Source organism: Perca flavescens, chromosome 19 (genome assembly GCF_004354835.1).
Source record: "Perca flavescens isolate YP-PL-M2 chromosome 19, PFLA_1.0, whole genome shotgun sequence".
In the NCBI taxonomy this organism is placed as follows: domain Eukaryota; kingdom Metazoa; phylum Chordata; class Actinopteri; order Perciformes; family Percidae; genus Perca; species Perca flavescens.
In genome coordinates this window covers 19,024,611-19,038,234 of record NC_041349.1, presented here as the reverse complement: position 1 = coordinate 19,038,234, position 13,624 = coordinate 19,024,611, and the positions used below count along the sequence as shown (strand labels likewise).

Genomic DNA, 13,624 nt, shown 5'->3' with positions numbered 1-13,624 from the left:
CAAGCCCAAGCCGAAAAAAAACCTGATGACATCACTATGACAACATCAGGGTGATTTTTTAAAAATCGGTGGCATGCCCCTTTAAGTTTTGAACATAACAGTGTTTGTATAAAAACTGACATATATACAGATTTACTTGTCATTTTAATAATCAATTGTATTGCTACAACCTGTATTAAGAGAAAATCCACCCATGTGTTCACATGCTCTCCAATGTAGTGTAACTAACTACCAATTTCTACTTCAACAACTTGCTTATTCTGTACAAAATGCCTGAACTCATCAGTGGACGAGGTCTGCTGCAGTACCACTGGCTTTCATCTACAGGCTCCAATTCACAGCATTTCAAACTGAACACATGGTAAGCATAATCAACGGATGACAAAAACTAAATGATGGGATTCAAGGAGTATGACACAAGAGTTGAAGGGTCAGGATTTAAAAAATGACACATCTGAGCGTGAATGAAATGATAACCTTGGAGATAAAAAGCAGATTAATACGGTATATACATTGTGAGATAAATTAACAAGTGATGAACAAATGCAACTGAACCGTTTTAGCATGATCAAAACAAAAACACAAGATTTCACAGACAAATCCAGTTTAAAAAAAAAAAAAAAAAGGATCATTATGAAACTGAAGGACATCCTTGAGATAAGGCTTTCAAATTTCTAGCCCTTTAAGATACACAAATACAAAATCCGGCCGGAAAGACGGAGGTTAGACATAATCGTAACAAATACTGTAGCTCCAAAGTCTCAGAGTGACAACTCGGCCCACATGAGTGCAAGGATGAACAAACATCAAATGCGTTGTATTCCAAAATCATATTAAAGTCCACTTTAACCAGTATGTAAAAGTATTTTTGTATGTAAATCAATGAACTTGATATACTTGTAAATTGAGAAGAAGTTTAGTTTCATACATCCTCTAACTGACACACAGGACATGTAGAAACTCTTCACATGATCTCAAATTTCAGGATGTTTTCTAGCGAACCAACACCCTGTTTTCCTAAGACAGAAGAAAGCATTTGACTTCATTGCACCGTCATCTTCAAATGTACAGTAACAGTCAAGTATCAACCAACAACAAATGTTATTCAAACCAAAGCAAGATTGTGTGTTGTAGACATTCAAAAGTATTATTCTTGATGAATAAAAAAACCAAAACATAATGGCAACAATCCTGTTATGAGCGTCGATTTAATAACTAAACATGATATTGTTATGTTGGAGATGTACACCAGATTTGTTCTAGCAAATACTGTACTAGCATTTAATAATTAATTATTTAAATAAAAATAATAAACGTCTAGGTTGTAAGGTTAACTACTCATTCCTTTTGTCTACATTTCTCCTGCTATATGAGGCTACTTCTCCGCAAAGATCCACTGCACTGATGGCTACTTCCAAAATAGTTGGGAACAGTTTGATCAAACCAAACCAGCCTGTTATGTACAGTCACAGTTGTTGCATTATGTGCTTTTTATATGCTTGCTTTGAGGCAGTTCTACACTTTGACATTTAGTGTTTTACAAATGTCATTTATTATCATTAATGCTGCTTCTCTGAAGAAAAAAAAAAAAAAAAAAAAAAAAAGACCCTCATTTTCAGGTCCAAATTTATGTTATGCTTCCATACTTTCATTGTCTTAAGACAATGATAATAATGTGCAAGCTAATAGTTGAGCAGTACCGATAAATGGTAAGTGGAGCCCAAGCTGCCTGCAGGTCAGGCCACGGTCATACTAATACTGAACTAAACGTGAAAAATGGGGCAACGGTGTACCAAATTAAAAGAAGAAAGAAAATGTAGCAGGACATCTGATTGAATGGAAACAAGCGAGGTGGTTGCTCCATCAGGACTCCGTCTCAAAACATGTTTCTCTGCAAATTAAATTACAGCGGGATACCAACAGAGGGAACTATAGCAAAGTTTATGTCACAGTCAACGCAACCAAAAAAGAAAAGGAAAAGCACCTCACACGAGACTGAGCAAAGCAGGGGCATTTCCTGCCTGCGCCGTCAGTAATGTGTAATACGTTGACTGTGCGTGGATTCGTGAGAGTGCTGGAAAGGTGGAGCGGACGCACGCAAAAAGGCTTTCGTTAGCAGTCAGTGGAGATTTTGGCTGAGAGGTCCTGGATGCGGCAAGCGCTGCAGCTCTTACACAAGATGTGGCCGTCCAGCGGGTAACAGCCTCGGCCCTCCCCTTCAGAGGACAGCAGGAGCCCACATTCCTGATCAACACAGACACTCCAGTCAGGTCAAATAAACACTCACATGGTCTCATCCCATAATTATATGCAGAAATGTAATAAATCCAGTGCATTCGGGGCACTCTAAAACACTTTAGCTTTTACTGTAGAGAATGTGGTAATTCAATCCTACACTTTGATTTTTGCACACATATAAAACTAATCATGATGTTACTTTGCCTTTTATGACAGATATAATGTGACTCCTATATGATCTCCTTTAATAATATTTTTTTAATTAAAACTGAGGTTTTAAATGAACAAAGCCTGATGTTTTTGGTATTTTGGGTTATATAATCTTGTCCAGTTGACTCACCTCACAGACGTAACAGTTAACATGGAAGCTGCGGTCCAGAGCGACTATCCTCACCGTCTCCTCCTGGCCCTGTTCGGGCATGATGGGCTCACCGCAAACTGAACAGCGAGGAGCGTACTTCCTGTCAGGGAGAACAAGCGTCAACGTTTACGGGTTAGTGGACTTGCCTGCCACTTCTCTTTAAATAACCTCAGTTCCAAAAGAAACCCAGGAATAACGTCATGGCGTTTGAATGCCTTTTATTACCTATGGAAGTCATCGATGCAGTGTATCTGAGAGGTTGCATCCACGGTGAAGGGCACCCCGTCCAAGCAGCAGTTACAGACCACACATGTGAAACAGCGAGGATGGTAGGCCTTTCCCATGGCCCGCAGGATACGGTCCAGGATTGGCTTGGAGCACTTTGAACAGCGCTCCAATGTACTCTGACAAGAAAAGTAGAAAGAGGTGTGTGGATCAGAGTAGCAATGACTGCAAGTTGTTTGAATGAAGTATGAAATGTTTAGTTCTAGTTGGACAATTTATGGGTTACACTATTGTGTTGTGGCTGCTGTAATGCATGTTTTCTTTACTCTTTATTTTGTGCAAAGTAGAGTATGTTGTGTGTGGACATTGGACCAGAAGCTGTGGATGAAATTACTGTTCTATTGGTGTCATGCGATTCTGTGTGGGATGAACTTAGTTAGTCTGGCTATCACCAGACCAAGCTCAATCTTTTAAGATTGAACATTAGTCTGGGGAGTCTGCGCTGTATTTTCTACCGCACAAGAGGCGTGATCAACGGGCATAGTTCAAATGACTCTGTTCGCAATTGGATAGTCCTTCAACCAATCAGACCAACGATCCGGTTGACGTAGCAGAGACAGCGGCATCAGCGGCTTGCTGCGCTTCGGTGGCCACCATGTTGAATGTAAACAAAAAGCTGGCAGATCGGGCTGGGTTTACCCAGTCTACCACTTAGTGGCATGACACGTAAATAAAATTATCATATCAAATTGCAAGAGAAAGTACAGTAAACTAAGAAGTAAAAAAATGGAAATCATAAAAAAAAAAAAAAAAAACAGGCATTGTTTTATTTGTTAAGCATGCTTTACTTACAATGTAACAACTCTCGCAGTAACTCTTCTTGTCGAGGGCGTAGAAGGGTTGCCCTCGGAGACGGGCGTGGCAGGTGATGCATGTGAAACACTCCACGTGGAACACCTGCTCCATGGCGATGCAACCACTGCCGTCGCCAACCACGTTGTCACCACAGCGGGCACAGCGGCCTGAAAGTCAAAGTGTTGTGTGTCGGTTTCATTTGAAATGCCAGAATGCAGGTTTTGCCTTTTGTGTCATTCATGTAACGAGTAGCGGCTGTACCAAAATAGTCCTCCACGGGGGGGTGGTTCATATCATATACCAACTTCTTGGTGAGTCGATCCAACTCTTCCTCAGGCCTAGTTGTTGCTATTCCCTGCTGGAAGAAAAGAGGATACGAACAAAGATAAGAAATCATGCCCTTCATAACCAAGGTTAATTGAATTTTTTATGATTTTTAGGGCTGGGTATGTACTGTACACACAATGTCTGCTCAGAGTCATCATTTTTCTCTTTTATCAGATATGATTTAATTAAAATGTTATGTTATTGTATTGCTGCTTGTGTAAAATGAAAACAGTTTTGTAGAAAGGCATGTTAACATTTCATAAACAAAGGTTTTTAAAAAGGCAGGTACCATAGTGGCCCTAGTATCCAAAAATGTCAAATGATTCCCAGCCCTTATGATACTACATTTGTATGTATGCTTTTATTCAGTACAATAAATGCTCACACTGCATTTCAATCTTTTAATTTGAGTGTGTGAGACACTTTCCAATGTTCCAATTTCCTTTAAAGCTCACATTTAATATATAGATATACGTGTCCCTACCTTGCTGGACTGATAAGCAGGACTCTGTGCTGCCCCTGACCCGGTTTGATTTTCCATCCCTCTCTTGGACAATGGAACCTGGTTAACTCTTCCTCCAGGTCCTGAGCCGCTCCCCTTGTACACCGCCTCAGAGTGCATCTCCTGAGCTTGTGAGCTGGGATGTGAAGGGTACCAGCCCTGCGGACTTGTCTGAGTCTGGGGAGGGGGGCGGGACACATGCTGGCGAGGAGGTGGTGGTGTGTAGGCCTGTTCAGCCTGCCTGCCTGTCTGAGAGTAGGTGACAGGCTGCGCCGTCTTGACCTGGACGCTGAACCTGGGCCCAGTAGGAGTTGAGGCAGTGGTGTAGGAGGCCGGGACGGGCTGAGGGTAGGATTGAGAGTAGGGCTTAGGGGTTGAAGATGGGGAGTAGTAGTCCTGCCGGTGGGAGGTGGAGTACTGAGGTGACTGGTGCTCGCTTGGGTAGGGGGGCGCTGGGTGGTATTGGCTCTGGGGATGAGCGGGGTAGCCCCTGGATGGTCGACCCTGAGGAGGGGCTGCGCTCTGGTGTGCAGTCTTGTAGTGATCCCCTGAGAGGTACTTGTTGTAAGGCACATTGTCGTACAGCTGTGGGGAGAAAATGTATACAGTTAACGCTTGTGTTGTCCTCGGGTCAAATTTGACCCATTTTTAAATATCAGAAATATGGGTTTCATACAACCAAATAGCCCAAAAAAAACACGGATGCATGGATGTATGTTATATGGATACAACGTTCTCCCCAGGTAAAATTATTGATTACTTCCATTGAGTTTTGGGTGTTTTATTCAATTTTATAGCAATTTGAATAAAATAATAATAAACATAATCTGTGATTCACTCAACATCCTCCGATATTAACTATTAGTCAAAATAAGTCATAATTTATTTATTTGTTACTCCAAAAATAGGTATAATGTCATAAATTAGGTTTATTTATTTATTTATTTTTTTTAACATATCTTTATTAAATTTCCTCGGGGCACATACAACATACAGGAATACAGCTACTGAGTAAAGAACAAATCCCTTGTTTTAGCCCACCCGTAACCCCTTAAAATAAACAACCAAGAAAAAAACGAAAAGAAAAAAAATAAATAATAATATAATAAATAAAATTAAAAAAATAAAAATAAAACAACTAAACAAAAACACAGAAGGTTTGCGCATTTGAGGCATACTCAACGTAATCAGTCAAATTGGGTTATTTAGGCCATTGTATGTCACCTAGAAATGTACTTTGAGATCTCCGACCATGCTAGACCATAGAGGCCACTCTGAAGGGTCCGGGCACCATCCTCCCCAATATAGTCCAAGAAGGGGTCCCAGATTTTGAAAAAGCGAAAAGGCATGTCTCTGAGCCAGAAGCTAATAGCTTCTAATGGGAGAAGTTCCAACACACTCCGAGTCCATTGTGAAATTGTGGGAACAGAGTCTGAGCTCCACAGAAGAAGAATGCATCTCCTTGCATTAAAGAGAAGCACCTCCAGCAGCATTAGTTTGGAGGAGCCAAGACCCAGTGCTTTAGTATTTAACCCCAGAATACAGCTGATGGGAGTAAGAGCTAGTTTTTTCTTGAATATAACATCAATTTCCTTACAAATTTTGACCCAGAAGTCATTAATAAGGGGGCACTCAAATATACAGTGGAAATATGTACCTTCAGAAATTTTACATTTATTACAGAATTTTGAGAGCAATGGGTTAAACCTATTGCGTTTCACCGGTGTGATTTGGAGCCTGTGTATGACCCTAAATTGCATCTCCCTGGCTTTGTTGGTAAATAAGCAACCTGCAGGGCCTGACCAAATCCCATTCCACACATCGTCCAAGATAGTCTCCCCAAAATCCGTCTCCCAGAGAGATCTGACGTGAACCGTACAGTCACTGGTTGAAGTTGACAGTGCCTTGTAAAGCCTGCTAATAAGTTTCCTGGAGTCAGGCTTCAGGAGAGCCTTCTCCACAACTGAGATGGAAAACCCATTAGGATACAACTTAGCATTAGAAAGAATCAAACTGCGTATTTGCAAATACCTAAAAAAGTTATTCTGCGGGAGATTGTACTTCACTCTGAGCTGATCAAAAGACAACACAGTGCCCTCTGTCAGCAGGTCACCCACAGTCTTTATACCCCTACTAAACCACACTGAGAAGGCTTGGTCGGCAAGACCAGGAGGGAAATCTGGGTTCAAATGGACAGGTGTAAGGAGAGAAAAAAAACCATCTTGGTCTGCTAACTTTCTTATCATCCTCCAGACTTTTAAAGTATTCTGTAGAATAAAATTGCCCTTTAAGTTAAGGCGAGCCCACCCCTTAGATGCATATAATAGATGGTACAAAGGAATAGGGGCCACTGGGGCAGCCTCCAAATCAAGCCAGGTGGATTCAGCGCCCTTGTCAAACCAATGCCAAATATAGGTGCAAAGAGATGCTAACTGATAGCGTCTAAAATCCGGTGCTGCCAAGCCCCCTTCCTCGAGGGGGCGCTGTAGTGTAGTGAGTTTCAACCTGGCTCGCTTGTTCTTCCAGAGAAAGGAAGTCATAGAGTTGTTTATAACAGAAAGAGATTTTCCAAAAAAAAAAGTTAATTTTCATTTTTGAACCGGAAGGACAACAAGTTCATGGTTGACGGGAAGACAACACAAGGGTTAAGTACCAGTGGCAAGATTTGCACAATGATTATGAAAGTAACAGGCAACTATGTCAGTAAAGTGTGTTGGCCCTACTTGTGTGCTGGAGTCCTGTGGGTGGCTGTCCAGATCTGCGAGCATACTGGTGAGGGAGTCGATATCAGCATCAATTTTAGAGTGATAACTCGCTGGCTTTTCAGGACCACGGTGCTAACAACAGAACAGCATAAGAAACATGTTAATACATGGACTGTGCATTAATGAAAACATCATAAGATCGAAACTTTTTCCTGCTGCGATCTCTTTTACCGTGTAAAGGTGACAGCTTAGAGGTTTCTTTAAAGCCAGAGGTCCAAATGTATGCACGTAAAACAACTCAAGAGATATTTTATGAGATATTTTGTTATAAAAATAAAAATGCACCCACCATCAGCTCGTAGCTGTCCATGTGAGGGCTCCAGATACGGTCTTCTTTGGGACCATGGGGAGGGGGGTAATAGTGATCGCTCGACGAATGATGAATGGGCCCACCTTTAGGTTAGAGAACAATGGACAACAATTTACTAAATTCTTTAAACTAAAACACAAGACAATTTCAGAGCGCAGGTATTTCCTTAACATGACCTACAGATTGGATATACTGAGGGATTGGAAATTAGGGGGGAAAAGAAGAAAATTTAAATAAAGTGATGCTATTAATGTATTTATTTGGATCTGATTAGTGAAAGTACATCTAAAGGACTCTGGTTCGTGTCTAGTGGTCTTCTTACCTGTGGGTCCAGTTGCCATGTACCTGGTGGCCATCCCTCCTCCTCCTCCTCCTCCTCCTCCTCCGTTCTGGTCATAGGGGCCATATTTTGGCCGGAAGTCGGATGTCCCTTTTTTGTTGGGGGCTCGGTACATTGCTGACCCGGCAGAGTGAGACATCTGGGGCACAGCTCGCTCTGGGCTATCCAGAGTCCTCGGTGGAAGCCAGGTGGGACCGGACATGGCAGGGTTCTGAGATCAAAAAGAGGAAGGAAAATGTTTCCGCCATGTCATTTAAATAAAAAAAATAAAAAATAAAAAAAAAGTTTATATTGTAATATGACTGGAACACGCATTTATTTTTCAATACTGACTTTGCTTTGCCCAATATCAGTTGACTGAGTATGCATGATTTTCATCTTTCATCCATAATTTGAATGTGCACAGCTGTGGCTGCTGTGTGTATTTGTGTCATAGGTAACCAATGGAAACTAAGGGATGCTTCAGAGTTTGTTTCCTATGGCAACGGGGGGGGGACGACGACGACGACGACACAGATTAAACAATAGGCTTCTAGTTGAGGAGCAGGAAGAGTGCAGCCATTCTGAAAGGCTTGGGGATTTCCAGCAGGCTCGCACATTGCTCTTAAAATGTGTGTGTGAGTGTGTTTGTGCACTTTGAGACAAACATGCATGCAAACTCTCTCCAGCACACAAACTCGTACACAGATTCACAAACAGGTGCAAATCTGTGGTGACCCCTCGCCTGTTATCCGCCACAATGGTTATTGTCTTTGGGTGTTTACACACTGGTATCATTGATTTCCAAATGAAGCGGAGACAAAAACAGGGCAGGAAATGTTGCGTAATGATATGGGTCTGTATACACGTGAACACCTGGCTCATAATAACAATATATTACTATGTACTCTCTGTGGGATAAATAACAACGCTGCTGCAGCACACAGCTGAGCTACAAAGTGCTGACTTGCACCGAAGATACTGGGGTCTTTAAGGAAATACATTAATAAATGTGAGAGATTTATAGAAACTGTCACAAATCACCTAACAAGGAAAATAAGATCCTTTATTGGGGGTAAGCTAGCAACCAAACAAATATTGTCTTTACTAATAACAAGTCTCTCTCTCTCTCTCTCTCTCTCTGTGTCTGTGTCTCTGTCTGTCTGTGTGTGTGTGTGTGTGTGTGTGTGTGTGTGTGTGTGTGTGTGTGTGTGTGTGTGTATATATATATATATATATATATATATATAATAAAAGGAAAATAACAATACAAAAATACAGTTAACTGATCTATTCTACATGCACAAAGGAAGCAAGCTTAATTATGTAATGGTGCATCCTTTTTTGGAAAGCCACTGTGTGATTGATGCATTTGACAAGCCAAAACAAATCAGTATTGTCAGAGTGGAGAAATGAACGGCCCACTCAGACTGATTGCATGTGGGCAGTGTGGCCATCATAAATCCTCGTTGGTAAGAGGATTATAACGATGGATGAGAAGATGATGTAGACATACAAAAATATAATGCTTGAACATGGCATTTAGGTCTTTTGGTTGGTTGACTTGTATTCTCTCTGTTCATGGGGTTGTTATGGTTATCATTAAACCAGTATCAGCATGGATTTGACTGACATTTCACAGTGACCACTTGGAGGAAAGAGTGACCACCACCTCCACAATCGACCTGATTTAAGCCTCTGAATCCGGATGAGTACCCACTCAAATCCGAGGATGGCTGGGCCAGGAAAATAATCTCAACTGTTTTATCACTGTGCGTGCTTTAAAGCCAATTATGAGTTTGTTTTTACGGCATTTAAAACCACATTGCTCGTGCATTTGTCCTCCTATTATTTCGGCTGGACTTCTTGCTGGATGCACAGGAGGTGTAGCTGCTCGTAACATGTTAAAGTTGATGACAGTCACAAGAGTCAAGCGCATACGACATCCGGTATTTTTAAAATTCAAAATAAAATGACCTACCTTAAGACTTTCAGCAACATAGAAACTCGATTAAAAATGAAGTGGGCCTACAGCTGAAATAACTGGTATCAAATGCCAACCTATTTCACGTTAATCCTCACTGACTCATATTCTCAGCTATACACACTGGTCTTGTCATTCTGTAACACACAGGGTATTTTTTCACGCTTTTATTTTGAAGGCAAGATGGTCTGGTTAGCTTAACTGTACATATTCTATGTTTGTAACAATGTAGCTAGCGATATGGGCTAGTTAAATTGAACACAATAACAGGAAGACAACAGAACTTATAAGTCAATATGGGTAATGAATTAGGAAAAAAAACATCCGTAAATTCTCCAATAAACATTATCAACCTATTAGCATGTCCTACCTTTTACAGTGACTCTCCTCTTCCCTTCAGTCTCATCTACAAAACAAGGACAATATCAAATTGGTAAAATAAATCACAGACGTCACATTAAATACAGATAGCGGCATTTTCTCGTTTTTAATGGTAACGTTAACGTCTGGTACGAATGAAAAGAGAGACTAGCTATAACTGCTCAGTTGGTCGTCCAAATCTGTCCTTTGTGCGTCACATATGTGTAAAACATACTACTTAAGTAATATAATAACCCATCATGAAGGATAATTCGCAATAATTAACTTTAATAACAGGCTTGTTTACTTGTTTGCTAGCCTGTTTTTAACTCGAGCAAAGCTCGTGCCTTGCCTCCAGGCTAACTTCAACACAACCGAATAGGAAACAACGAAAAAACGGAGACCTACCGCCTGAAATAAGCCTCACAAACACAATCTATGCCTCTTTTTAAATCTTCAAAGGTCAGTGAAAGTTGTCCCGAGATAACTTTCTTTTCGATTTAGCGTCGTTAACCTACTTTGTGACGGATCCAGAGGCCTTTAGCAGCAGCAGCAGCTCCTCACTGCATTCCCGACGTGTGACGTAACTGCTGTGTGTGTGTGTGTGTGCGTGTGTGTGGGGGGGGGGGGGGGGGGGTCACATGAATTTTTGAAAAATAAAAGTACAAAACTCGACCACATATATGAATATGAATATATATATTAGCATATTACGTTTTTATTGTTATATCCCATAACCATACATTCTAAGCAAGATTATTTTAGCTTTTGGGGCTGAATTTTAGACTTTAAAGTAAAAAAAACAAACATTTGCCAAATATTGAAGTAAGATTAAATAAAGCTAAATACAGCTGAAATAAAATGTAATTTATTCAAGCCTAGTGTATTAAAAAAGCATGAAACATGAAATATGTAAGTGTATGGGTGCATCAAAGTGTTGCCTATAAAAGTCAGATTATGTTTAAATATAGCAGAGTACATCCTGCTCACGCCTACCAGTTCAAATATCATAATAACGAGAACCTTGTCTTTAACCTTGTCTGAATGTTTTTTTCTTTTCCTTTTTTTAACTTAAAACAAGAGAGATATACTTAAAAATACTAGAGATTGCAATAATATTACAGTAAATCATTATTTCGATATAAGGCTAAATAGAATGTTAATCATCCCAAAATACATAGTAAAATAAATAAATTACATAATCTTATATGCATACAAATGTCCTCTATTTACATGTATGTACATATTTACTAAAAGTAAAATAAAAGTAAAATTTGAAAGTAAAATAAGATACAAACTAAAAAAAACTACAAATGAGTTGCAATATACTGTATAAAGTATTAAATAGTTTAAAAAAATGGGTATGTTTTTTTTTCGAAATACACTGTTGTTTACCAGCCTGCAAGCAGCAGTTAATATGGAGGTCAAAGAGCTTGCTTTATTATTTTGTGATTCAAAAGATTTGGGTCAACTGTCCCTCGCCTGTTACGCCCCACCCTTTTTCTTTTTCTTCTTCTTCTTCCTCTCACCCAGCACCATTTTGGAGGCCCACTGATCTCCCTAAGGCGCTTCTTCAAAGGAAGGGTTTCATAACTTGTTTATTTTTTTATTTCTCCATCTATCTCTGCCAATAAGTGGACAAACAACCGAGGCTGGGATATCCCAGCTTCTTCCTCCTGCTCCTCCTTCCACTAGCTCTGTGCTTGTTTGCCCTTATATGTCCACAGTGCTCGGCAATCACAGGAAGCTGCAGTTGAAGCAGATCTGTTATTGTTGTCGGAGTCATCAACATCTTTGGCACCAACTGGGGGGTTTGAAGTCAAAGCATGGCTTCAGCCCATATACGTTATCAGATAAACAATATAGTTCTGTCCAGACTACCAGGAAACCACAAAGAAGGGGAATCCCTGTCTTTGTTCTGTTCGACGAGGAGTGACAGCAGTTCAATTGGATGTTGAAATATTTCATTTGCTCTTGAAATTTCACAAAAGTGTGTTTGTTCTTCATTTAAGACTTGCAAAAAGTTCTTCAATGATGATGGTAAATAGTACCAGCTCTGCATTTGATCAAGAATATGGTCGGTGGGTTGCTGATGGGCACCGACAGACGGGGTAACATGCAGGAAGCCACTGAGAGTGTTGCCAAGCCTTGCCAACGGGATGGACTCAATGGCTTCCGCCTATTGGTGAACCTGTTTAGTAATGTTCTCACTTTTCCTCAACCGCCCCCCTCATCCGTTCTTCTCACAATGCCTGGAAGTAGCTGAGACCTACATCTCCCTCTCTGTTTTCTTAATCGTTGTTTTCCTTTATGGTTTTTCCTTTTTTTTTTTTTTTTTTTTTTTTTTTTACAAAGCCTACAATTGATCAGACCTCCATCCAAACAAATAAAAGCACAAGGACACGCGCACAAGCTGTACACCATGCAAACACTTTACTTCCAACTCATATTATTTAAAGGATTTAGATCCAAACATGATCACGTTGTCTAATTATTATTTCATGTTTGACACATTTGCTTTTCATAAACATTATAAGATATTTTACTTTTTTACAAGTTGCAGCTCAACATTTAAACCAGACCTGCACACAGGTATACCTAGGTCCAAGCATACAATGCCAAAACGAGTTTCTGCCTTGTTGCAGCTCAATATTAAATACAGCATTTCATATTTTTCTTTGCCGGTATAGCTAGATTGAGTTCAGCACTCAATCTTATCAGTGAAAATAATTTTCTCTCTATTAATCAAAGGTCCACTTGCTTCATCCAGCAAGTGCAGGCATGGTTTATCTGAATCAACCTAGGAGATTTCTATCCTCTTCCTTCCATGTCTCCTGTGAAATACTTTGATGTGAACACACAGTTCATAGTTCACTTGTGCGGTGCCTCGATTAACTGTCCTGCGCCTGGTATTCTGTGACCCCCTAGACTGTACTGAGAATGAGGTGACTTTCCGCTTGTTTTTTAGTTATTCATGACCTCTGAGCCCTTGTCCCCTCGCTGCTTTGCCCCCCTCCATCTCAATTCCTCCTCCCTTGTCTCCTGTTCGCTTTATTATTGACGGATGTCCTGCGCAGGCGTTTTCATCCATGTCTCTGAGCAGCTTTGCAGGATGCATTCAGAAGTGTGTGTGTGTGTGTGTGTGTGTGTGTGTGTGTGTGTGTGTGTGTGTGTGTGTGTGTGAGTGTGAGTGTGAGTGTGGGCGTGTAGGGCAGTTCCTGCACATCTGTCGGCTGCATTGCTCTCAGTCGGGGCGGGGTTAAGGTTGTTTTTCACAACCAGGAGAAGGTGTCTCCCATCTAGAACGATCGTTTTGGTCTTGCTTCCTTCCTTTTGGTCCTCATAACACGACGCCTCTGCTCTCAGGCAACAAGCCAG

The 13,624-nt window shown here is 40.7% G+C and overlaps 1 protein-coding gene and 1 long non-coding RNA gene across 2 annotated transcripts; both read right to left on the bottom strand.

Moving 5' to 3' along the window:
- Positions 1-125: 125 nt before the first annotated feature.
- On the bottom strand, positions 126-7,936 carry trip6 (thyroid hormone receptor interactor 6). The gene is made up of 9 exons (XM_028563973.1): positions 7,906-7,936; positions 7,563-7,666; positions 7,232-7,345; positions 4,491-5,093; positions 3,941-4,034; positions 3,677-3,846; positions 2,825-3,003; positions 2,579-2,699; positions 126-2,244 (listed from the first exon to the last, which is right to left on the bottom strand). Exons 1-9 carry the CDS (start codon positions 7,922-7,924, stop codon positions 2,113-2,115), a joined length of 1,536 nt encoding a protein of 511 aa, XP_028419774.1. The 5' UTR covers positions 7,925-7,936; the 3' UTR covers positions 126-2,112.
- A 32-nt stretch (positions 7,937-7,968) lies between these two features.
- On the bottom strand, positions 7,969-10,847 carry LOC114545592 (uncharacterized). The gene is made up of 3 exons (XR_003690906.1): positions 10,765-10,847; positions 10,257-10,292; positions 7,969-8,134 (listed from the first exon to the last, which is right to left on the bottom strand). It is a non-coding gene; the product is annotated as an uncharacterized LOC114545592 (long non-coding RNA).
- Positions 10,848-13,624: the final 2,777 nt, after the last annotated feature.

Coding starts and splice junctions, on each gene's coding strand:
- trip6 (XM_028563973.1), bottom strand. Junction 7,346..7,562: donor TGGACAGCTACGAGCTGATG/GTGGGTGCATTT, acceptor TTCTGTTGTTAG/CACCGTGGTCCTGAAAAGCC. Junction 3,004..3,676: donor ACTGCGAGAGTTGTTACATT/GTAAGTAAAGCA, acceptor TTTTCTTGTCAG/AGTACATTGGAGCGCTGTTC.